We start from the raw sequence: 25939 nt of genomic DNA, 5'->3' as shown, positions 1-25939 counted from the left end.
CTATAGAGCAAGTTCCTGACAGTGCAGTTTTAAAGGCAGCCCTTCTGTGCCCACACAGTTCGTTTCAACATTGTCCCCAGGCACAGGGTGTGATGTCTAGGGCAGAGGACCAAAGCAGCTCTGCCTTTGAAGGTGCTTATGCTCTATAGTTATTTACTTCTGCCAATGTTTGTCCAGTGTACACTATGTGCTGGGTGCTTTTCAAAGCACATTATGTGTACCAACTCACTTAATTACCCAGTAATCCTATGAACTGCGTACAGTTTATCCCCATTTTACAAAAGAAGAGTATGAGGCCCAGAAATGCCTGTTGTCTTTGCTTAGTTCATGGAGTGAGCCCGAGACAGAGCTGGGAATCAAACCCAGGCTTATGTGGCTCTAGGGTCTCTATAGACCCTCAGTCTTGGGAGACAAATTAAATTTAAACAATTTCAAGAGATGTGATGAATGTTCTGAGAAGGAAACTACAAGGGTGCCCCAGAAGCATCTAGCAAGGGTGCTACATCGAATCTCGCATCAGAGTCGGTCCCCTGGAGGAGGTGGCCTTTGACCTGAAGCTCGTCAGAGGATCTCATGAGTTCAGTGTTTCAGCACCAGTCACAAAGCCTGAATTCAGAGAGAGCAAATGCAGTGAACCAAGAGAAGGTCCGAACATCGGTCCTGGAGATGGACGAGCAGGGAACCATTTCTCGATTTCTGTAGAACCAATGCCATCCAGTAGGACTTTCTTCAGTAATGGAAATGTTCAGTATTCTGAGCTGTCCAGCATGGCAGCCACTGGCCACATGTGATTTTTGTGACTGAGAAACTGGATTTTAAGTTTAATAGTGTAAACGAATTTAGCCTTAAATAGTCTTGTGTGTCTGATGGCTGCCATATTTTCCAGGACAGTTTTTTTTTTTTTTTTTAAACATCTTTATTGGACTATAATTGCTTTACCTTGTTGTGCTGGTTGCTGCTGTATAACAAAGTGAATCAACTCTACGTATACATATATCCCCATATCCCCTCCCTCTTGCGTCTCCCTCCCACCCTCCCTATCCCACCCCTCTAGGTGGTCACAAAGCACTGAGCTGATCTCCCTGTGTGATGAGGCTGCTTCCCACTATCTATCTGTTTTATATTTGGTAGTGTATATATGTCCATGCCACTCTCTCACTTCGTCCCAGCTTACTCTTCCCCCTCCCCGTGTCCTCAAGTACATTCTCTGCGTCTGCGTCTTTATTCCTGTCCTGCCCCTACGTTCTTCAGAAACTTTTTTTTTTTTTTTAGATTCCATATATGTGTTAGCATACGGTATTTGTTTTTCTCTTTCTGACTTACTTCACTCTGTATGACAGTCTCTAGGTCCATCCACCTCACTACAAATAACTCAATTTCATTTCTTTTTATGCTGAGTAATATTTCATTGTATATATGTGCCACATCTTCTTTATCCATTCATCTGTCGATGGACACGTAGGTTGCTTCCATGTCCTGGCTATTGTAAATAGTGCTGCCATGAACATTATGGGCCATGACTCTTTTTGAATTATGGGTATATGCCCAGTAGTGGGATTGCTGTGTCATATTGTAGTTCTATTTTTAGTTTTTCAAGGAACCTCCATACTGTTCTCCATAGTGGCTTTATCAATTTACATTCCCACCAACAGTGCAAGAGGGTTCCCTTTTCTCCACACTCTCCCCAGCATTTATTGTTTGTAGATTTTTTGTTTGTTTGTTTGTTTGTTTGTTTGCTGTACACGGGCCTCTCACTGCTGTGGCCTCTCCTGCTGCGGAGCACAGGCTCCAGACGTGCAGGCTCAGTGGCCATGGCCCACGGGCCCAGCCGCTCCGCGGCATGTGGGATCTTCCCAGACCGGGGCACGAACCCGCATCCCCTGCATCAGCAGGCAGACTCTCAACCACTGTGCCACCAGGGAAGCCCTGTTTGTAGATTTTTTTGATGATGGCCATTCTGACCGGTGTGAGGTGATACCTCATTTTAGTTTTGATTTGCATTTCTCTAATGATTAGTGACGTTGAGCATCCTTTCATGTGTTTGTTGGCAATCTGTATATCTTCTTTGGAGAAATGTCTGTTTAGGTCTTCTGCCCACTTTTGGATTGGGTTGTTTGTTTTTTTGGTATTGAGCTGCATGAGCTGCTTATATATTTTGGAGATTAATTCTCTGTCAGTTGCTTTGTTTGCAAATATTTTCTCCCATTCTGAGGGCTGTCTTTTTGTCTTGTTTATGGTTTCCTGTGCTATGCAAAAGCTTTTAAGTTTCATTAGGTCCCATTTGTTTATTTTTGTTTTTATTTCCATTTCTCTAGGAGTTGGGTCAAAAAAGATCTTACTGTGATTTATGTCATAGAGTGTTCTGCCTATGTTTTCCTCTAAGAGTTTTATAGTGTCTGGCCTTACATTTAGGTCTTTAATCCATTTTGAGTTTATTTTTGTGTATGGTGTTAGGAAGTGTTCTAATTTCTTTCCTTTATATGTAGCTGTCTAGTTTTCCCAGCACCACTTACTGAAGAGGCTGTCTTTTCTCCATTTTATATTCTTGCTTCCTTTATCGAAGATAAGGTGACCATATGTGTGTGGGTTTATCTCTGGGCTTTTATCCTGTTTCATTGATCTATATTTCTGTTTTTGTGCCAGTACCGTACTTTCTTGATTACTGTAGCTTTGTAGTATAGTCCGAAGTCAGGGAGCCTGATTCCTCCAGCTCCGTTTTTCTTTCTCAAGATTGCTTTGGCTATTTGGGGTCTTTTGTGTTTCCATACAAATTGTAAAATTTTTTGTTCTAGTTCTGTGAAAAATGCCATTGGTAGTTTGATAAGGATTGCATTGAATCTGTAGATTGCTTTGAGTAGTATAGTCATTTTCACAATGTTGATTCTTCCAATCCAAGAACATGGTATACCTCTCCATCTGTTTGTATCATCTTCAATTTCTTTCATCAGTATCTTATAGTTTTCTGCATACAGGAAACTTTTGTCTCCTTAGGTAGGTTTATTCCTGGGTATTTTATTCTTTTTGTTGCAATGGTAAATGGGAGTGTTTCCTTAATTTCTCTTTCATATTTTTCATCGTTAGTGTATAGGAATGCAAGAGATTTCTGTGCATTAATTTTGTATCCTGCTACTTTACCAAATTTATTGATTAGCTCTAGTAGTTTTCTGGTAGCATCTTTAGGATTCCTTATGTATAGTATCATGTCATCTGAAAACAGTGACAGCTTTACTTCTTCTCTTCCGGTTTGGATTCCTTTTATTTCTTTTTCTTCTCTGATTGCTGTGGCTAAAACTTCCAAAACTATGTTGAATAATAGCGGTGAGAGTGGCCAGTCTTGTCTTGTTCCTGATCTTAGTAGAAATCCTTTAGTTTTTCACCATTGAGAATGATGTTGGCTGTGGGTTTGTAATAATAATATGGCCTTTATTATGTTGAGGTAAGTTCCCCTCTGTCCACTTTCTGAAGAGTTTTTATCATAAATGGGTGTTGAATTTTGTCGAAAGCTTTTCCTGCATCAATTTAGATGATCATATGATTTTTATCCTTCAATTTGTTAATATGGTGTATCACATTGATTGATTTGCATATATTGAAGAATGAAAGCTCCTGCAAGGACGGGTGAGGACCTACTCAAGAAGATCCTTCCCTTCTCACTCACCTGACTTCAGAGAGCTAAGCACATCTTTTAAGAGTTAAGCTCCTTTAGGAAAGTGTAATTTTGAATCCTGCCAAAGAGGATATTACTACAGAGGAGAGGTGATCTTCTTTATGTACATTCCGTGACATATGATAGGGCAGACAAGTAGAGTCAACCAATAAAACCTCAAGGTCTGATAACCTTCCAAATATTCTTTCAGGTCCACTATTTGTTTGGGGTTTAGAATTGCCGGATTGTAAAATTTTAAAGCTGGAAAGGCAGTAGAGCTCATCTCTTCAGAAGACAGAACTGAGATCCAGAGAGAGAATGGTCTAAGACGGGGTCCCCAACCCCCTGGCTGCTGACCGGTGTGGTTCCGCTGCCTGTTAGGAACCGAGCTGCACAGCAGGAGGTGAGTGGTGGGTGAGCAAGTAAAGCTTCATCTGCCGCTCCCCATCGCGCGCACTACTGCATGAGCCATTCCTCCCACCCCCATCCGTGAAAAAATTATCTTCCACGAAACCTGTCCCTGCTGCCAAAAGGTTGGGGACCGCTGGTCTAAGACACCAAGGAGAATTGGGGACAAAACCCGGCCAAATGCCCCTCACTCAGGTCATGTCCTAGGCAGGACTGGGATGCCAGTCTTTCCTGAGTCTGCTGCCTGGAAGTGGATCCTTTTCTCATAGAGTCTCTTACTAGTTTGTACATTCATTCATTTATTCATTAAAGATAAAATGCTGAGCAAAACCAGACATCAGCATTGCCCTTATGGGTCTTACAGTCTAGTTCATGAGACACATTATTCAAACAATCTCAGAAATAAATATACATTTGTATGTATGTTACAGGTATCAGGATATTTAAAGGAGACCATATGATGGGGAGATTTGATGTCTTTGGGGTTGGGAAATGCTTCCCATGGAGAAGGATTATAGTATTGAGATGAGCTCTGGTGGTTGAGCTGGAGTTAGGTTGCTAGATTTAGCAAATAAAAATACAGAATACCAGTTTTGCATTTTATCTGGCAGCCCCACATGGAGTTAGCTTTAGCCTATGTTGGTAGTGGTGGTGATAAGTTGACTGAATCTTGAGATATATGTGTGATTGTGTGTGTGTGGGGGGGTATGCTCTTTTATTAGTATAAGTATCTTAGAAAATACTGTAATTTTTAGAGGAATTACACATTGTTTTATCAACAGTATGAGATGTTTACGTGGACTTGGGGATTGGTTATCATAAGAAGGAAGTAGAAGATTCAGGTGATGATATTCTTCCTAGGATGACTCCTAGTTTCTGTCTTAGAAAACTGGGTAGCTGCTGGAACCGTTTGCTGAGATAAGAAGCGCTGGAAAAGGCCAGATCTGGTGTGTGTGGTGGGGGGAGTGGGATCAGGGGCTCCATGATGAAATTTTCCACCCCCATCAGCTACAATGCCTGGTATATGACGTGTACCCTCCAACAGAGTAGAGGCCCTTCCTCACTGTGTAAGGAACCTAACCATTGCCCCTCACAAGGTATAAAAGTTGTGAGTGGAGCTCATAATTGGTCTTGGCTCTGCAATTTGAACCAACTTCTCATTCTGTCGCTGGATGGAATCAACATCAAGGCAAGGCAAAGAAGACAAGACTAAATGTGTCTTTCCTCCTTGGCCCAACTTCCTAATTGTGACAGTGAGCTAACGTATTTGATAAGACTCTTGAAATAAATCAGCGGCACCATCTCCTTTTTGCCTTGCTTTCTTTTTTTTTTTCCCTATCTACATTTGTGCTCAGTAAGACAGGTTGCTGCCTCAGGCAGCCCTTGGGGCTCCTCCGGGAGAGAGTTTACAAGGGATGAACTATTCAGTGGGGTGGTTCCAAACATGCCTGTTTTACAAATGCCTCTGGGTAGAAGAGGCTGATTATACCCTTTGAGCCCTGCAAAGATTGCCCCTCAGCATGGAAGTGCGGTGCCAGTGTGACATTTCCAATTGGAGTTATGGGTTGCATATCTCTGCATGTTAATTACGAAGGGGGGGTGTCAGCCTTCAATAATGGTACTGTTCTGCTTCCTAGAAGGTCTACAAAAATGCAGCTGCCAAGGGTCTACTTTGAGGGGACACGGAGATAAAGCAGGGGTGAAGAGAGTTCTTGTTTGTCATTGAGGAAGACGAGACCATCTGGAGTCCTGTTCTTTGGCAGGCCTCAGCAGCCGTCTGTTGGGATAAGCTCTGTTGGCAAACTCCACCATGCAGTGTTCTCTGTTGGTAACGAAAGAACCAAAGAAAATCTGTGCGACAATTGTCCGTTCCTCTGCCTGTGAAGACGAGGAGGCAGAGGCCAGGAAAGTTTCACTTAATTTTCTGCTCAGAGATCCCCAGCAATTCCTGGAGTCGAGAGCATAGATGATCAGGACAGATCCATGTTTAAATGCCAGTCATCACTTATGCATTGTGTGAATCTGTTTCTTCATCTGAAAATGGGAATATTGATGGATGTTTTTTTTTTCTGTAGGATTGTTAAAGATTAGAATTAGTGAATGTGTGGGAAGTGACCTGGTAGGTGCACCATAAAGGTAACTTTTTGTTAATGTTGTTCTTTATAAATTTATTTATTTATTTATTTATGGCTGAGTTGGCTTTTTGTTGCTGCGCACAGACCTTCTCTAGTTGCGGCAAGTGGGGGCTGCTCTTCGTTGCGGTGCGCGGGCTTCTCATTGCAGTGGCTTCTCTTGTTGCGGAGCACGGGCTCTAGGCACGTGGGCTTCAGTAGTTGCGGCGTGTGGGCTCAGCAGTTGTGGTTCACGGGCTCTAGAGTGCAGGCTCAGTAGTTGTGCGCACAGGCTTGGCTGCTCCACAGCATGTGGGATCTTCCCGGACCAGGGCTCAAACCCGTGTCGCCTGCATTGGCAGGCGGATTCTTAACACTGCACCACCATGCAAGCCCTAATGTTGTTCTTTAAATACATACTTTGATGGCAATGCCATCTTTTACATAGGAGAGCTGTTATCTGCTCACAGCATCAGGCGCAGTTTGAGATGCTGGGGTTTATTACATGCTACTATTGTGCCAGCATAATGCTGAGTGCTTTATACACATGGTCTGTTGACATCTGTCTCTGTTAGGTGGATACTAGTCTTTATACCATGAGAACTGAGGCTGGAAAGAGAGAGGTCCTTTACCTTAGGTTGACAAAGCTATTAACTTATTTTGCCCTTTTTTGGTCTTAAATTCAAAGGTAAATGGCGCTGGCAAGAACAAACCTCTAATTATAGGACATGGGCTTACTGTCCTTCTGTGCATGCACGTCATAGGTTTGTAGGGTGGAGCGGGTCGGAAAAGGAAGAGTAAAAAGAAAGTGGTGGGAGCCCGGCCACCTCAGGAAGTGTGTGTTGGCTAACATGGGGACTATGGGCTGGTCAGGTTCGTGTCTCTTAGAAATGATGCAGGGAGTCTCTTGTGCATACTCTCTGTAAGCTTTGTGTTTCTCCCATGGCTAGGCTTGGTCTGATGGTGACCAGAGTGGAGATGATTGTTAAGGTGGAGAGTTTGCCTGAAGGGTGGGGTTTTGAATTTAACTGCCTGGGCGTCCAGGCAGGTGGAGTGAGAGAGTGTATAGGGCGGGTGGAGGCAGTGCTGGTTGGAACTGTGTCAAATGGGGGAGTCCATTATGTGTTGAGCAAGCAACTGGCAAAGTGAAGTGATATGGATCTGAGATCATTCAGATAGAATTGATGGACTGGAGAGAAACTGCTGTGAGTCATGCGATTGAAAACCAGTTCCACATCATAGGTATTGAGGAGCATCCCCAGCTGGGATTTATGTGTGCTGTCTCCGCTTGTTTGGTTACTCATCCTGCAAAGAATCACTGAGTGACACTGTGTGCCTGGCACCATGTTTGGTTTGGGAATGCAGTGGTGCACAAAACACATGTGGCTGCTGCCTCCATGGAGCTTACAGTCTAGACGTAAAGACTGATTCATTAAACAGTCTGATAAATTCAACAGAATTCAAAATTTCAGACCTCACCTTGACCTGCTGAAAGAGAATCTCCATTTAATGTAACTATTATTTGCACAAAGTTTAAAAAACCAATGTACATTTGTGAAGAGCATTTGTGAAGATCATGTTTTAGTCCCATTTTCACCTTTCCAGCATAGTGGCTGGCATAACAAGAGGTTCTTGGTAAGGAAATGAATGAGTGAATACTAAATTTGTACAAAGCGAGAGGCTGTATGGATTTGATTCATTCTGGCCTAAAACTCAGGGTTACGGTCCGCCTTCAATATTTTATCAAGCTCTAAAAATTGATTTGCAGTCCCCATTAATTTTTAAATGTGTGTCAGAAAATATTTTCTTTGGCTTCTTCGTGACCAAAGTGTGTGCGTGTTAATTAAGGCCAGCGATGGCTTTCTCTTGTGTCTTCCCTGCCCTCCCCTCCCTCCCCAGCCACCATCCCTGCTGAGTTGTATTGTAGAACCAGTTCTGAAAATAGTAGCCAGGACTCTCACATTGTCACTTGGGAGGGAGCCCGGCTACCTCAGGAGATGTGTGTCGGCTAACATGGGGACTGTGAGATGGTCAGGTCTCTTAGAAACGATGCAGACTGCCAAGTGATAACCCAAATTAATCTTTTATTCATTTATAATTCTTCAAATGATTTTTATTTAGTACCATTAAGCGATTCATATATTCTTCACAGGAAGTCTCCTGTGCATACTCTCTGTAAGGTTTGTGTTTCTCCCATGGTTAGGCTTGGTCTGATGGTGGCCAGAGTGGAAATGATTGATAAAGGTGGAGAATCTCCCAGAAGGGTGGGGTTTTGAATTTAAGTGCCTGGGCATCCGGGTAGGTGGAGTGAGAGAGTATATAGGCCTGGTAGAGGCAGTGCTGGTGGTAACTGTGGCAGATGGGGGAGTGCATGAGCCATCTTGCCCTTGGTTGCATGGAAAGACAACGTGGGATTGTGGCATGACCCCATCAGCCAGAAGTGCAGGGTCCAAAACCAGATTCACCCAAAATCAATTCACTCCAAGACCAGTCTGTGAATTGTAGAGGATTTTTGAGGTTTTCTTGTATCCCTCCGGTGTGCATGCCCCTTTATCTGCCCAGACCTTTGCATTGCAACAGCCTTAGGGCACTCTTCTAGATTGGGGCCAGGTGTTTGTCTGGCAAGGGCTGGGCAGACCAAGGGTCGGAGCCAAAACCTTTGTGCAGAAATCCTTAATTCAGTGAGTGTGTTCCTGGTGAATTTGGTCACACACTTGTCACCAACATTGCCTATAAAAGACAAATCCAAAGAACCAGACCTTACAGTTTGTCAGGCAGCACCTCCCAGTATATCCAGGTTTTAATCAGAAATATTCAGTTTTTAAATGTTGGTCACTGATTCAGATGATTTTTTAAAAAATATCTGCAAAGGAAAGTTGAACCCTCTGCCCTTAGAAAACCACGAGATAGAAGCTTTTCTGTAAAGGTTGTAGGCAATATGGGAAATTAGAAATACTGGAGAAGTTTGAATAATTACATGGTCTCATAATACCTTATAGTTTACAGGATACCTTCAAGAAAGTTACATCATTTGGGCTTCCCTGGTGGTGCAGTGGTTGACGGTCCGCCTGCCGATGCAGGGGACATGGGTTTGTGCCCCGGTCCGGGAGGATCCCACATGCCGCGGAGCGGCTGGGCCCGTGAGCCATGGCCGCTGAGCCTGCGTGTCCGGAGCCTGTGCTCTGCGACAGGAGAGGCCACAGCAGTGGGAGGCCCGTGTACCGCAAAAAAAAAAAAAAAAAAAAAGAAAGTTACATCATTTGATTTTCATGATAATCCTGTGATGTTGTTAAAGCTCATGCTACCATTCCCATTGCACAGAGAAAGTGAGACTGAGAGTAAATAACTTGCCCAAGGTTATTTGGTCATTGGCATTGCTTGTTCCTTTACATCAGTAAAGGAATGGTACTCAGTTACCATGTGGCAAGCACTTCAGACACATTGTCTCATTAATCCTTCCAACAAGGTGTAAGGAACTTCTCATTTTAAAGATTAGAAACATACACTATTAACATTAAGTAGCATTTATCAAGCCTCCCTGTAGTGAAGCCTTTTATGTGTGCTAAAGGTATGAAATGGACTGTCTCATTGCATTCTCATAATAGGCACTCTAGGTAGAAACTCGGTATTCTTAAAATTCCCAATTTTACAGAAGAGGATGAAGATTTTTAAAAAAATGGTTAAATGACTTGGCCAGGATTATATAACCAATTAGCAGTGAAGTTGGCATTTGAATCCCAGGCTGTCCTCTTCCAAGTTCTTTGTCACTGCCATGTGCCCCGCGCTCCCAATGCGTATACATTAGGTTAACCCAAGTGAAATTGCTGATACTCGACAGTTTATCTTTTACAACAGCAATTATGTACGGTTCAACCTATTAACATAGGTGCTTTTATCTGTCTCCAATTGATCTTAAAACTAATTTCCAGAAAGAGGAAACAATGATGAATAAGTGGGTTTCTGGGAGGAGTTTGTAATTGCATTGAGAAATCTGCTAATCACTTATTAACTTCAGAAAGACCCTGAACTTGACAACTGAGGAAAATCCACACATATTTGTCAAATTTAACTAGAACTTTTCTTTTTCAAACATTTATTTCTGTCCTAAACTGAGGATGCCTAAGTTTTAACTTAATTTTTTTTTTTTTTTTTTTTTTTTTTGCGGTACGTGGGCCTCTCACTGTTGTGGCCTCTCCCGTCGCGGAGCACAGGCTCCGGACACGCAGGCTCAGCGGCCATGGCTCACGGGCCCAGCCGCTCCGCGGCATGTGGGATCTTCCCGGACTGGGGCACGAACCCGTGTGCCCTGCATCGGCAGGCGGACTCTCAACCACTGCGCCACCAGGGAAGCCCTTAATTGATTTTTAAATGATGGTAGTTTCATGAACATTGCCTTGGCTTAATGGCGCTGAAAATGAGCGATAATGATTGCAAAATTATAATTATAAAATTATGAATAAAGGATCCTATCTTTTAGTCACATCTTTCAGTGTAAGATTCTTATTTGCAGACATTGGTCTTACTTTAACCTCTAAGTCAAAAATGTACATGATGTTTTTGTATAATAGTGATCATAAGGAATTAGAATTAGATTCGTTAGAGGTTTGTCTCATCTTTTGTCCACGGTGAAGATTACTGTGTAAATAGCTGTTTTACTTACCTAAACCTCACTAACAGTCTTCAGTTCATGAAAACAGTCAATGCTGCGGCTGTGTTCCAACTTCATCAAAGGCACGATTCATCCTTTGGTTGTAACCTCTTTAGAAATGCGGGTTGAGTCTTGGTTCATACATTTGTTCATTCTTCCCTATGCTTTTGTTAGTCTCTAAAAACACACATGGATGCCTTTTCTTCAAGCTAGTTTTGTTCAATCCCTATACCTTTAAGTTGGAAACCTGAAAGAAGTTTTTTCAAGAGGTTGAAATATTACTTTCTGTGAAAGAACTGTAATGATTGAATTGAATACAAGCCACCACAATGCACTTACCAGGTTTCTATTTGGTTTCCTTCAAATTCAAACATGGTGCCCGGTCGTCTACCGCTCTTTTTAATATGCATTTTCAGGGTTCCCCTGCTGAAACATGCTGTTTACACCACTCTCAAAGAAAGTGGGTGCATATACTCATAAATTTGATGATTCAAAAAGTATTTTAGAGAAATAGTGTTAAGAAAGAAATTTTAATTATAAAGATAAATTTAGTGGATATAAATTCTTTATCACCTATGTGTCTCATGCTGAGCAGCATATTACTGTCTCCTTTTCTTTTTGTGCTTGTATAATAAAATGTGTATTTTATACAATTATGTGCTGAGGTTAGACAATGCGGTAAGATTCTTGGGAAGCAACTGTGTACAGGATTTGTTATTATTTACAAATTATACCTTACTAAGCATAGAATTACAAACGTAACTTAGGCTTTTTTTTGTTTTTTGGCTGCGGTGGGTCTTTGTTGCGGCGTGTGGGCTCTTCATTGGTGGTGCACGGGCTTCTCTCTAGTTGTGGCACGCAGGCTTAGTTGCACCGAGTCATGTGGGATCTTAGTTCCCTGACCAGGGATAGAACCCACATCCTCTGCTTTGGAAGGCGGATTCTTTACCACTGGACCACCAGGGAAGTCCTTACTTACGATTTTTTTTTTTTTTTTTTTTTTTTTTTTGGCGTTACGCGGACCTCTCACTGTTGTGGCCTCTCCTGTTGCAGAGCACAGGTTCCGGACGCGCAGGCTCAGCGGCCATGGCTCACGGGGCTAGCCGCTCCGCGGCATGCAGGATCCTCCCGGATCAGGGCATGAACCCGTGTCCCCTGCTTCAGGGGCCACCAGAGAAGCCCCCTACTTACGATTTTTTGAAGGACTCAATATGATCTATCTTCCTGGCCTAACTCCTTTGATGTGAGAGGGTGAATGGATCAGTGGCATTCTGATGTTGATTTTTTTTTATCATGTAGTCACTGAATATTATTGATTATAAGCTGTATTTTTCAAACTTTGGCCATTCATGACTCACCTTCATGATTTTGTCTATATCTTAACATAGTATCGTTTATTTACTTCAGGTTTTCTTTAAAAGAACTCAATTTTTACCTTAGGTGTTCGAAAGGAAACTCATCGTTACCATTGCTATTATTTACTCAATTAATTTCTTATTAAATATAGCTGCTTTTTGAAACTTCAGGTTTAACTGCAAGTTTAAAAAAGTCAGTTTTATAAAGTATTGCTTTATCACTTAAGTTTTAGAAGTAAATGTTATATTTTACTATCATCACTTACTAGTTAGATTTTTCTACTGCACATTAAAAATATACACACATTAGGGCTTCCCTGGCGGTGCAGTGGTTGAGAGTCCGCCTGCCGATGCAGGGGACACGGGTTTGTGCCCCGGTCTGGGAAGATCCCACATGCCGCTGAGCGGCTGGGCCCGTGAGCCATGGCCGCTGAGCTTGTGCGTCCGGAGCCTGTGCTGCACAACGGGAGAGGCCACAACAGTGAGAGGCCCGCGTACCGCAAAAAAAAAAAAAAAAAAATAAGAATACACATATTAAAATAAAAATTAAAATGTAAAAACCCATACAGGCACCACTCAGAGTCACTTAGCACACATGACAGTCAGACCTGCGGCAAACTCTGGGGGAAGTGGCTAAAAGTGAAAATGGGCACTTACTAAACGAGTGACCCATGAGGGCTGCCACTGTCGACACAAGAGTTTCCTCTTAAAACTGGGTGAGGATTTGTTCCAACCACACATGACCTTGATAGTCAGGCCTGCCATTCAGTTAAAGAGGCGCCACGTGGTGTTCACTTTCCTTTTTAAAAAAATATTGCCCTGGTTCCCTCTTGAGGAGTCCCCTTATTAATGGAGGGTGACCTCAACTTTGTTGGCCTGTAAGGGTGCCGGCAGTAATGAATTTGTTATTTTGTGTGCCACTCTCTCTAAATTGGATTCTGCATTATGCTGGTGCATATATGTAAGAAGGTGACCGATTGAAATTCAAATGTAATGAGGATGAAGCTCTGCCATTCAGCACAGACGCCTTTGTTTTTAGCCCTAGTAGGTTCTTTGCCCCATCACAATGCAGCTTTCCTCCTGGCTTCCGAAATCACCATGTCTAACTGGGTAGGACTGACATGTTTTCTAACCCATTCTAGAAATGAAATACAGTTTGTTCTGGTTTTCTAGTTTAAAAAAAAATTTTTTTTTAATGGGCTGAGAGATTTGGATTTGCAGTCTTGAGAGAAACAAAGTATTCTTTCTGAAACATGCAAATGTGTCTCTCCATCACCTAGGAAACTATTATGGGACACCCAAACCTCCTAGCCAGCCACTCAGTGGGAAAGTGATCACGACGGATGCCTTGCAAAGCCTTCATTCTGGCTCCAAGCAGTCAACCCCAAAGCGAACCAAGTCCTACAATGATATGCAAAATGCTGGCATAGTCCACGCGGAGAATGAGGAAGAGGATGATGTTCCTGAAATGAACAGTAGCTTTACAGGTAAAGACCAGATGATGTTCTCCCTCGGTGGACTTAGGGAAGGAGGGCTGGGGGAGGCTTTTGTGAAGAGTTACAAGAAGGTTTCTATTCTCAGGAGGAATTTGGAAGGATCTCCAGAATTCAAACTCTGACCACATGGTGCTTGGGGAAGAGATGGTCTTTTCCCTGGTCTGTTTTTCATGCTTCTTGGCAAGAGTATTTTAACTTCACCCAGCTATCTTAAAGGGGCAGGAGGGCAGTGTTTGTGGAAGGAAATCAAGAATAATCAGCATCCTTTCTTTCTGTTCAAAATGATATCCATAAGAATCTGTTTTGTTCATTCATTACTTAGTCTTGACACTGCTCCATCATAATTATGGCTGATTGCTTGTAAAGACAAATAGGAGAATTTGTTTAATAGTTTAATATCACTTGATGCTGTGTGGAAGGCTAGCAGCATCCTTTTTTCTCATACCTTTGCAAGTAGAGATACAGTGGAAATAAATCATGTGTTAACTTATGCAAATTCTGCTATATTCCCTAAGAGGGAAAAGATGAAAAAGTAATAAATACTATAAGATTTTATACTGCATATGTATTTTATATTATATAGCATATATTACTCATTGCATTATATTTTTATATATACATTCAGGGCTATCTACGCCCAAGCTTAGGTAGGCTGTATTTTATGAGGGGATCTTCAAGGATAAGTCCTCTGAATAAGGATGTACAGGTTAGGAATTGCACGTTCCCTGGAGGCACCGTTCACAGAGGCTGTGATATACATTCCTTGGGTTAGCGCAGTGACCCAGAACTGTTCAGTAATATTTTTGACTCTTTGGGAGTTTGACCTTATATAGTAACTCACAATGTCGCAGCTGAATAAGACATGAGTTACTCGTCGATAATGTTGTGACTTTGAAGACCACTTGTTTTTTCTGTTTTTCCTATACTTATTTTCTTTGATATTTTAGAGTTACAGTTCTGTATTTTCCTCCTTGCGCTACCAAGTCTACTAGGATATTTAGAAAGAAGTTTGTGTTAGTTGAATGCTTTCTCCTGCCTGTATGGGCCTTTCTGAAGCCTAAACTTTTTCAAGGCAACAATTTAAAAAATTCTTTGATGGCTTATCATTGTAACGGTAACCCAACCCTTCCATAAGAAGCACTAGGGAAAGGAGGAGTCCTGGCTTGCTGTCCTAGCTTTGTTCATGGTAGCTGTCTTATTATGAACATAGTGTCTAACTGCTCTCATCTGTAAAATGACTGGTTAGGATCAGATCACATCTAGGTTCCCCCTTCCAGCTCTAAGAATTCGAGTCCAGGAAAATTTCCATTTTCTCAATTAGAATGGATTAGGCCAGTGGCTGACCTACAGTTGCAATATCTGGAATAAATTTACCCATTGCTACATATTTGTTTATTGAAATCAGTTAATCTCATCCACTTCAAAATATTTTATCCGTTTATAGTAGTCCTCACCGAAATAAAAGCAGATTATGAAAAACAAAGTCAATACTTCCTTGAAAAAAAAATAGCCACTATTTTAATGTCTTGATCTTCCAACAAATAAGAATAGCAAATTATGATATAACCCAAAAATGTAGATGTGGTCACAGAAATAGAAAGACCTTGGGGATAACATGCATCGAAACAGTTCTGCCAAGCTGACTGGATGGTCCCCAAGAAGCTTGGGTGCCTTTATTTGTCCTCCATTAACTAAGTAGATTTCTCGGTACAAAGCAAGAACAGAGTAGGGATAGTTGAGTGTAGGTCTTGATGCTTTTCCAATTTCTAACCACTGTAAATCTCTGTCTCTAGAAGCCAGGCCTCAGAAAATCTGACCTCATAACATCCCTACTTGAACTCCTGGTGTCGGGGAAAAAAAAAAAAAAAAAATAACCACCTGGGCCTGGGTCATCATTGCTAAAGGCAGTCTGATCATTAGTTTCTGCACAAAAAAAGAAAGCCAAGTGGCGCCTGATGGGATGCATGGAGAGAGACTTGATTCTGAGATATACAAGTGATAGGGCATCTTCAATACGGAAGGGATATTTTGAATAAATGCCTCCTCACTTACCAAACTGCAAGTATGACAGCTGACAACATGTCATACCCTGACTCATATGAATCCTTTCAAATAATTGAGACTACCCAGTCTGTGATATGTGTATCAAGCTAGCTGTGTCAAAGCATCTTGCGCTCCGAACCTCTTTAAGTAGCAATCCACCAGCTGCTTCGAGCACAGAGTGGCAGTACCATAATGAAGTCTTGACTCCTGATTGAGCCATTTGTGATAGAGGCATGAGTGTCAGATTCAAATGTACAAACACTATGGAGCTATTTAAAATGATATTTACCAGGATATTTTTAATAACAGGCTCTTGGTACGGTCTCAGCTGACTTCTGCTTGGTTCTTTTGAAGGGGGCACAAAATGTCTAAATAACATGCCTAAATAACATGCCTAAATAACATTAGCACTATCTGCTGATAAAAGAGCAGGGAGTTTAAGGCCAGGAGCATCCTGGGGAGGTCGCTTCTTCCTTCCTTCCTTCCTTCCTTTCTGCAACCAAAGATGGAGGCAGGAGCTGAATAATGAGAAGTCATCCCAGATTCTCACCGTAGAACTTGACTGTTGAACACAAGGCAGTAGGACAGTCTCCTACAAGTTATGCCCAAATTACAGACCTAAAGGAGGCCCTAGAGAGAGAACACTGTTAATTTGTGCTTCACGAAGGTAGACTTACACTGTTGGGCAAAGCACACAGTTATTTATACAAATAAATTAAAACATTTGTGAAAGTATTTTGTTCATTATAGACAACTTGAAAAATATATAACAAACCACCGCAACTAAAAAGTTGCTGATCCATCCATTAACCACCTCTAAGAGACACCAAAAATGTTATTTAATCGTGTTCTTAAGCTTGTTTTCCCAACAGCCTCCCTGTTGTTGAACATTAGACTGCTGATGCTGCTTTTTCATTAGCAGTTAATGGTAAGATATTGCTTTGGAATGTCAAGAGATAATGATATTACCAAAAGAGCTAATGGTTCCCCAGTGCTCTGTGGCAGGCACTTTGCTAAGCTCTCATACATATACTAGGGAGGTCTAATTGCTTGTCCAGTATCGCAAAGCCGGTGAGGGTGAAAGCTGTCATTTCAGCCCAAAAAGTCTGACTCCAGAATCTGCGTGGCTCATCCACTGTGTCATTTGTGTTTTAAATCAAGTTTATTAGCCCTTTGTAGCCTCAAAGGTTTTGACTGGTTATGTACACAGTGAGGGAGGCACATAAATCTGAATGCATGTGTAATTTCAAGTAAGCTCCAGAATGTATATTTGACATGAGCTTATGTTGTCAAAGTCACCTTCAAATGCTCCCAAGTGTGTCAGTGTATGTAAATGCTGGGAAGCTTCTGACTTACCATGAATGAACATGTTTTACATGTTTATTTACGGTTATGAATCATTTTCACAGGTATCCTATAAACCTCCTGGAGATCTTGATAGGCAGCCTAAGTATTATCTTCCCCATTTTGCAGATGAGAACGCTGAGGAATAGTGTGTGTTAATAAGCTCACTAGACAGTGCAAGAATCCAGCCTCCTGTTTGCTTACCCAGTCTGTGTTCCAGTAATTCATTCTACCTGTCCTCTTTGGATGCATTGGCAATCTTTAGTAAGAGAGTGATAGCAGTGCTCTTAAATGTTTGGTAAATTAAATGAAAGAGTTTTTGAAGTCAGAGCATGTGTAAAGTCAAAGCCATGATTAGGACTATGAAATTTTGAAATCTGCCCTATGTGTGCCCCAGTCTCTCATTTTTGGACTTCTGATTTTCTTTCAGAGAATGAGATTGTTTTAAGGTTCTCCCGAACTAGAAGGAAGAAACAGAAAACCAAACATATCAAGTTGTATACATTAAATATCTGTCACCTTTTTTTAACAGTTAACCAGATGGGAGGAATTCTTTGACAATGTACATGTGTATCAAATCATCACAGTGTGAATTTTAAATATCTTACAGCTTTGTCAATTATACCTCAGTAAAGCTGAAAAATTAATATCTATAGCTTTTTGTATGTCAATCATATGTAAATAAAGCTTTTTTTCTTTAAGAAGACACTGAAAACATATAAAATAAAATATATTTGGATAATTTAAAATAAGGTCTAGTTGCTGAAGGGATTTCTTATTTCTCTAGTAAATTAAAATTACATATATATTTTTTCAGTGAGCTAATATTCCCTTCATGTAGTCGAGGTTTTGAAGTACCGGCAGGACTTTTTCCTCCCCCCTTCTTCCCCTCCCCTTTCCATGAATCGTGTACCTTCAGGATTAAACCAAGTTGTTTCTCTTTTCATATGTAGTGGCCCACCTGTGGCCACCACCCTTTTCCTGTTACATCCAGTTTCTATTAAAATAGGTTAATTAAAATGTTTCAGTAAAATTATTGGAATGTCTACTATTGTCCCAGCACTTCTCTCACTCTTAAATATCATATTAATAGATGATCACTGACCCTTAACCCTTGGTGTTTCCAGTAGCACATCCAAGTCCTGAGCTCTGTTGAGCGCTCACTGAGCTCCAGGCACTTTTGCAGGCGTTTTTCATATAGTTCCCTTTTTGTGGTGTGTGTGTTATGCCCATTTTACAGATGAGGAAACAAATGCTCAGAAAGGTAAAGTCTCTTCTAAAGTCACATAGTTAGAAATAGGCACACTATGATTTGTTCTGTGGTTTGCTGTCAAATCCATCCTTTTTCTGCCTATTTGTAATGAATTGGCAGCCCGAGGGCCAGCTCTGACCTGCAAACAAAATTTAATAATAACAACTTTAATGAATAAGATGATGTTTACTGTGCTGAGTGCTTTACATAAACTAGTCCTCCCCCCAACCTTATGAGGTAAGTACTGTTATTATCCCCACTTTACAGATAAGGAAACTAAGGCACATAGAGGTTGAGTGTGTTTCCCAAGTTAGTCAAGAGTAAAGCCAGGATTCAAACTCAAGCATTCTGGCTTCAGAGTCAGTGCTTATAATCTCTATCTTTCATTTTCTTGCTTGTGCTACACCGCTTTATTTTTAAAAGGAATTAGGATTGGAAAATTAGAAGGTTTTGCATAAAAATATAGATTTCCACCTTCTCTTGAAAAAATCAGAAATCCGGAAACCCTGAGTACACTTTTCCCCAGGATACTAATTGTCTGGCGCTGAGTTCTCTGCTCCTTTCAGAAAGGATACACCCTCTCCAGTGTTCTAGACATACGTCATTTGTGTCTCCGACCTGGCATCAGTGGTCATAGGAATTTGTACCCCGAGGCTGCACCGTACCCTGTCACATTGCCAGCTGAGCAAAACCCCTCCTAGAAGCTAAAGGTTCTAGTGATTTTTTTGTTGTTGAGCAATTTTTGTATCTCTGTCTTCAAAGTGTAGTGCTTGTACTTGAATCTCCATCACCTGGGTGCTCTCAAAATACACGTTTTTGAACCTAATTCCAAATCTGTTGTCTGAAGTAGGGAGCCATGTCTGCATTTTAGCAATCTCTCCAGGGACTTCACTGGTAGCACAGTGGTTGACTCCACACGCCCAATGCAGGGGGCCTGGGTTCGTCCCTGGTCAGGGAATTAGATCCCACATGCATGCTGCAACTAGGAGTTCACATGCCACAACTAAGGAACCCACATGCTGCAGCTAAGGAGCCGGCAAGCAGCAACTAAGGAGCCCCCATGCCACATCTAAGACCTGGTGCAACCAAATAAATAAATATTAAACAAAACAAAACAAACAAACAAAAATCTCTCCAGGTGATTCTTACATACACTTAAGCTTAAGAAGGGTACCTTCCAATGATGTACCAGAAATGAATACATTTTCCCTCCTAGAGAATTAAGGGTGAATCTCTTAATTCTTGCCATGTTTTGGATTTTTGCTATTGATTAGTAATTTCAAATTTTTTCTTCCATAGTGGCCTAATTTCCTCTTTTTCCTTCAAACTTAATAGTTGTTGTATTAACCTGCACTCATCGGTGCAAATTGTAAAATCAACTCAAATCGGTTTCAGCAGGAAAGGGAATTTAGGGGATCAAGCAATTGAAGAGGCCAGGAGTACATGAAATCAGAGAGGTTTCATCAGGGGTATTAGGCAACTTTCTCTGTATTTTATCTCTGCTTTCCTCTACATGAGTTTAATTTTCAGACAAGTCTTGCCAAGCTTTACAACATGGGAATCTATCAGCTTAGTAACTTCAGCATCAAGAGGCTACCTCTTGCTTGATAGTTTCAGCAGGCACTCCCATGCCTACATTAGTTTGCCTTGGACCATGTGCTTGATCCAGTCATAAAGGCAAGAGTGATATGGGTGTGACTTGGGCCCACTGCATGAACTTGGAGTGGGTATAGTCAGTCCCCACCTGGACCACATGGACCTTGAATGGAGGAGATGATTTCCAAATGGAGATCTGAGCGGTTGTACCAGAAGACGAGGGGATAGATGCAAGGCAGGGAAAGGCCACTCGGCCTCGTCAACGGCGGTGGATTTTTGGTGGAGGTGGTTATTTAATAGGCTTGACATGTCCTCCATCCAACTTTTGGATTACCTTTATTCTCATGTGTGTTGTTGGGAGCTATTGATCGGGGGAAGATTTGAAAACAGCCTTTTATTATTCCTCAGTCTGCTTCGAGTAAATCAGAAATGTCTGCAGGAGAATTACTGTGGGAGATAGAAAATGACTACATCCCCAGATTAATATGTTTTAAAGCCCCATGGAGATTGAGAATGTCAACAATGCCGTTTGTGGAGACTTCGATGACATCACCTCCTGATGTTTCTAGTTAATAAGAAGGCAAGGAGACTCAGGTACTTAGAGCCTTCAGGACTCAAGTCAAAGCAGTCCACCAACACAATACTGTTCTGGAGGTAACTGTCCTGGTTTTCACAGTAACATTCTCCTCACTTTTCCCAAGGAGGCTAGAATCTGACTCAGTGGTAGAGCTGTCTTTATATTCTAAACTTTTTGGAATTGATTTTTTTCTTGCCTCCAAAAGTCCTCTTCAGTCATGAAACCAAATGATACCTACGGGATGAGAGTGCAGCTCAGTCTGTGACCTGATGGCCTTCTTAGTTTAAGGGACTTGAGGGTTTGAGTCATGAATGTGTTTCTTCTTTGATATTTCCAAGATTGTGAGCAATTCATTATTTGAGCATGTTTTTCCCTTCTTTCTTTTTCAGTAAAATCAAGTTGATTCATCATTTTGATGTTTTCTATTAAAAGAACTTTCATCTAAATAAAACAGTATAGTCGATGTCCAGCAATTAGGAAAGGATGAAGGCTTTTAAGAATATAGATGCCCACAGTAGTGAACACCTCAGTTTGGGGTATGATTGACGATGGTTTTTTTCTCTCCCCATGATTAAACAGCCGATTCTGGTGACCAAGAAGAGCACAGTCTTCAAGAAGCAACGCTCCGGCCTGTCAATAGTAGCATCATCGCCGCTCCCATCACGGACCCTTCTCAGAAGTTCCCTCAATACCTACCTCTTTCTGCAGAGGATAATTTAGGTCCTCTACCTGAAAACTGGGAGATGGCCTATACCGAAAACGGAGAAGTCTATTTTATAGAGTAAAGTACCATTATTTCTACCTGAATCTCTCTCTCTTTTTCCATTTCCCTTCTTTCTCTTTCTCTAGCAGCTACTGATGTAAATTTATTGTAAAAGGACTGATCGTGTGCTGATGGTCTTCTCTCCTACGATTTAACAAGCCTTGTACAAAAAAAGCAATTAGCATAACATCCTAATCATTGAAACTGAAGAGCTGGAGGAAGCATAAGATTAATAATTTCCCTAAAGAGTTAGACAACTAAACTATGGTGTATATATAAATTATGGTATTATATATGAAGAATATATCTAGCTGCTTAGAATATATAAATCCTTTGCTTATTTTTTCTTAATTGGGTTGTAGTTTCCTTTTTTTTCTTTTTTGAGTTTTAAGAGTTCTTCATATATTCTGGATACAATTCCTTTATTATATGTGTGATTTGCAAACATTTTGTCCAAGTCTGGCTTTTCTTTCCATTGTCTTAACTGTGTCTTTTGAAGAGCCAGAAGTTCTTAATTTTTATGAAGTCTAATTTTTCACTTTTTTTTTCCCCTTGTGGATTGTGTTTTTAGTGTAGAAGCTAAGAAATCTTGGCCTAACTCAAAGTCAAAATGCAGTCTTTTTCTGCTATATTTCCTTTAGAAGTTGTATAATTTACATTTAGGTCTGTGATCCATTTTAAGTTAATTTTTTTGCATGGTGTAAGGTATAAGGATTGAAGTTTGAGAATATAGAGATGTGAAAAGTCTTTCAAAATTAAAAACTTAATATTATATAGTTAAATATTTAACAAATAACCTGTACTGGAAAGGAAAAAATTACATAAAACTGAAACCATTCTAGAAAATCTAAGATAATGTAATTTCTTAACCAATACTCAATTTTTTAAATGTTGTACTTTGGCTCTATTGTTGAGACTCCCTATTAAGATTCACCATAGTTTTATGTACCATAAAAAAGAAAAACAAAATGATCAATTAATCTATAAAATAATTAAAAACATAGGTAAGTCTGTTCTTCTCAAATACTGCGTGTTGGCCAAAAAGTTCATTTGGGTTTTTCCATAAGATGTTGCAGAAAAACCCGAAAGAACTTTTTTGGCCAACCCAATAGATTAACGTTGAAGATCTGCTGTTCAGGGAACAATAACAAAGGACATTTTTGAATAACATATGAAATGTCTCACCTTTGTAAAATACATGGGCATATACACATATCTGCTGTGTTATTATATGTATATATTTGTTTTCCATGAATATGTAGATATACTTCTATGTCTAGAAAAATTCTGGAAGTATCTGTTAACACTTGAGTTTGAGTTAAGTAAGGAATTTAAAGAATTTATTTTCTTAACTACATTATACATGTCTGTGGGGTTTGAATATATATTTCCACTCAAATAATATTCTAGCATATATTTTGTAATTAGAAAAATCAGCAAGGGTAAGAAAGTATAATTATCCTAAGGACATGGGAGTGAGGGAAAAGGCTTGGGTCTCGTAACACCCTCTTTCAGAACTAACCTAGGAAATCGGAGATGAGTGAACTATACCTCCTGGGTTATTTTCCAACCAGAAGGAGGGGACAGTCCATATTTCTGTCTTCATGCTCATGACAAATGCTGACTGCAGACAGGGGTGGATGATGAAGTCTTTTCCTGGGAGTTAGGGAAGTATAGTGGTTAAGAGCTCCCCTAAAAACTCATGTTGTTTCTACCCCTTACTATTTATATGATCTTGGGAACTTGAGTTTGCCTCTCTGCATCTCAGTTTTCCCTGTGTGTAGAAGGACATGAATGTTGTGGATCATGCCTACCCTGTCACATTTTCGTGAGAGTTAGATGAGGTAATGGATGTAAAGCGTGGGCTAGTATTAATTACTGAGCATTATTGTTACTGTTACCATTTTTATCATCATCATTTGGTTACCACAGAGGAGTTTAAATGTTATAAAAATGGATGTCACCTATAAGCTTAGAATTTTATACTTAGCTTTTGCAATAAATTGCCTTTAAAGTTATGTCCATTAGTAAGGAAAAATTACGTTGAGCAAAGGAAAATATAACAGAGGAATTCCTAATACAGAGTAATATGTGAAACTCAAATTTTTAGAAAAGAATGTATCGAAAGGGGCTTCCCTGGTGGCCCAGTGGTTAAGAATCTGCCTGCCAATGCAGGGGACACAGGTTCGGGCCCTGGTCCGGGAAGATCCCACATGCCACAGAGCAACTAAGCCCGTGTGCCACGACTACTGAGCCTGCGGTCTAGAGCCTATGAGCCACAACTACCGAGCCCTCGTGCCACAACTACTGAAGCCCGCACACTGCAACTACTGAAGCCTGTGCACCTAGAGCCCATGCTCTGCAACAGGAGAAGCCACCGCAGTGAGAAGCCCATGCACCGCACACTGCAACGAAGGGTAGCCCCTGCTCACCACAACTAGAGAAAGCCTACGTGCAGCAATGAAGATCCAACGCAGCCAAAAGTTAAAAATAAATAAAATAAATTTATTTAAAAAAAAAGAATGTATCAATAGTTTTGCTCAAGACTGACTTGATGAATTTGAAAAAAGAAAGTTGGTTATTTTGATGGTTAGTGAGGACTGTGCTTAGTAAAAATGGTTAGTAAAGACCCAAGACTGTGGCTGATTTATAGGAGAGTACAGTGATTTGCTTACTTTTCATAACCTAATTTAGCTTTTAACCAATGCCAGGCCAATCTTCATTGGCCTAATGTTTAATAGAAAATTTAGGCAAAAGTATGGCTTATTATGACAACTCTGTGATTTGGTCTGCAGCTATCAAATTCTGTAGATATTAAATTATTAGATACACACCATTTTTATTTTAGCCTAAATTATATATCCTGGTTAATGAGATTTCAGGTGCCCTTCATTCTGAAGAACTTCATCTTAGAATATCTTACATTGAATAGCAAGTTAAATTTCTATAGAATCAGATCTACCTTGTTTTACATATATGTGTCTGTGTTAGCTTTACAGTTTATGGGAAATCTAAGAAATACCGGAATTTAAGAACATTAAAAAAGTAAGCATGGACTTACAAACTCTGGATATTATAAAGAAAACGGACATAAGAAGACTTCGAAAGGAGATAAAAATAAGGCAGACTGGCTGGGGAACTTGGGATCACAGAAATGACAGGTGGTGGGTTCCCTGAGTTTTTGTTTTACCTCATATAACTCAGACTTGGAACTGAAGAAGCTAGTAATTCAGAAACACCAACAAGTGGAGACCAAAAAACAAAGCCCTCATAAAAGCCTACTCTCTCTAGCCAGAGGACCAGGAAGGGGTATCCTGCAAGGCAGGAAGCTTTTATTGAATAACTGCTGGGCTTCAGCCAACAAGACACAAAAGCCTGTGCTCCCACCTCTACCAGCAAAGATCAGTGAGAAGCCTAGTCCTCTACCCTTCACAGGATATAACTAGGATCTCAAACCTCCCTGCAAGTGTGGTGTCCAAAAAGGCTCAGAAGATAACTGGGACTTTGTAGCCCGGCAGTAATGAGCACTCCCCCTTTCTTCATCTAACTTCAATGGAGACCACGTTGGGGGAGCCTGGATGCCCATCCTGACATGGCAGTAACAAGGCAGCCTCTCTCCCCATTGGGGTAGTGGCAGAGGAGGTTTGGTGAAGAGTCAGCATTTTTACCACCAGTGGTAAAGTGGCCCCCAGCCTCCTCAGAGAGTTAGTGGGAACAGTAATAAGGCACTCCTACCACTCCCAGCCAAGCTGGTGTCAGAAGAGCCCTAGTGTGGAGCTGGAATTCCCATCTCTACCCAGTAGTAACAAGGAACTCCTCACCCTCTTGGGTGGGATACAGCCAAAGGAGTGATGAGAGGTAAATTTATAGCACTACGCATATATATTAGAAAAGAGAAGTCTCTAATCAACAATCTGAGCCCCCAATTTAAGAGCTTAGAAAAGAAAAGCAAATTAAATGTGAAATAAGTGGAAGGAAACAATAAAGGGCAGAAATTAATGAAATCAAAAGCAAAAACAGCAGAGATAATGAAACAACCAGCTGATTCTTCAAAAAGATTAATAAAATTGAAGAACCTCTAGCAAGATTGACAAAGAAAAAATTAGAGAAGGTGTGAATTACCAATATTAAAATTTAAAGAAAGAATTACTGCCGACCCTGAAGACATCAGAAAGATGCGAAAATGCTGTCAGAAAGTGTGTACATATAAATTTGACAACTTAGGTGAAATAGACCAAATTCTTTGAGAAGCATGATCTACCACAACTCATCCAATATGGAATAGGTAATTTAAATAGCCCTAATGAATTTATAATTTAAAAACTCTTGAAAAAGAAAATTCTGGAAACCAGATGATTTCACTGGAGAACCATTCAAAGAAGAATTAAATTTCTACACAATTTCTTCCTGAAAATAGAAGAGGAGGAACACTTCCCAATTATGTTTAAGAAGCTAGTATTACGTTGTTACCAAAATCAAACAAGGATAGTCCACGAAAAAAATAAAAAGAAAACTGCAGAGCAATATCCTCTGGAATATAGATGCAAAAACCTATAACAAAATATTAGCAAACAGTAATCAATAATACAGAAAAAAAATTATACACCATGCCCAAGTGGGAAGTATTCCAGGGATACAAGACTGGTTCAGTATTTGAAAATTTAATCAATGTAATCCACCATATTAAGACCCCAGTAAAG

General features: G+C 40.6%; 1 protein-coding gene across 10 annotated transcripts in view; it reads left to right on the top strand.

Moving 5' to 3' along the window:
* Positions 1-25939, top strand: part of MAGI1 (membrane associated guanylate kinase, WW and PDZ domain containing 1) — a 617590-nt gene that overhangs the window by 480431 nt on the left and 111220 nt on the right. For all 10 annotated transcript variants that reach the window (XM_060022852.1, XM_060022850.1, XM_060022856.1 and 7 more), the window contains exons 4-5: positions 13449-13655; positions 21056-21257. In XM_060022852.1, coding sequence (XP_059878835.1) covers positions 13449-13655; positions 21056-21257 — 409 coding nt within the window. The remainder of the gene's footprint in view (positions 1-13448; positions 13656-21055; positions 21258-25939) is intronic.

Source organism: Delphinus delphis, chromosome 10, assembly GCF_949987515.2.
Source record: "Delphinus delphis chromosome 10, mDelDel1.2, whole genome shotgun sequence".
NCBI lineage: Eukaryota > Metazoa > Chordata > Mammalia > Artiodactyla > Delphinidae > Delphinus > Delphinus delphis.
The sequence above is the reverse complement of the archived record's forward strand: the minus strand, read 5'-3'. Positions and strand labels throughout refer to the sequence as shown.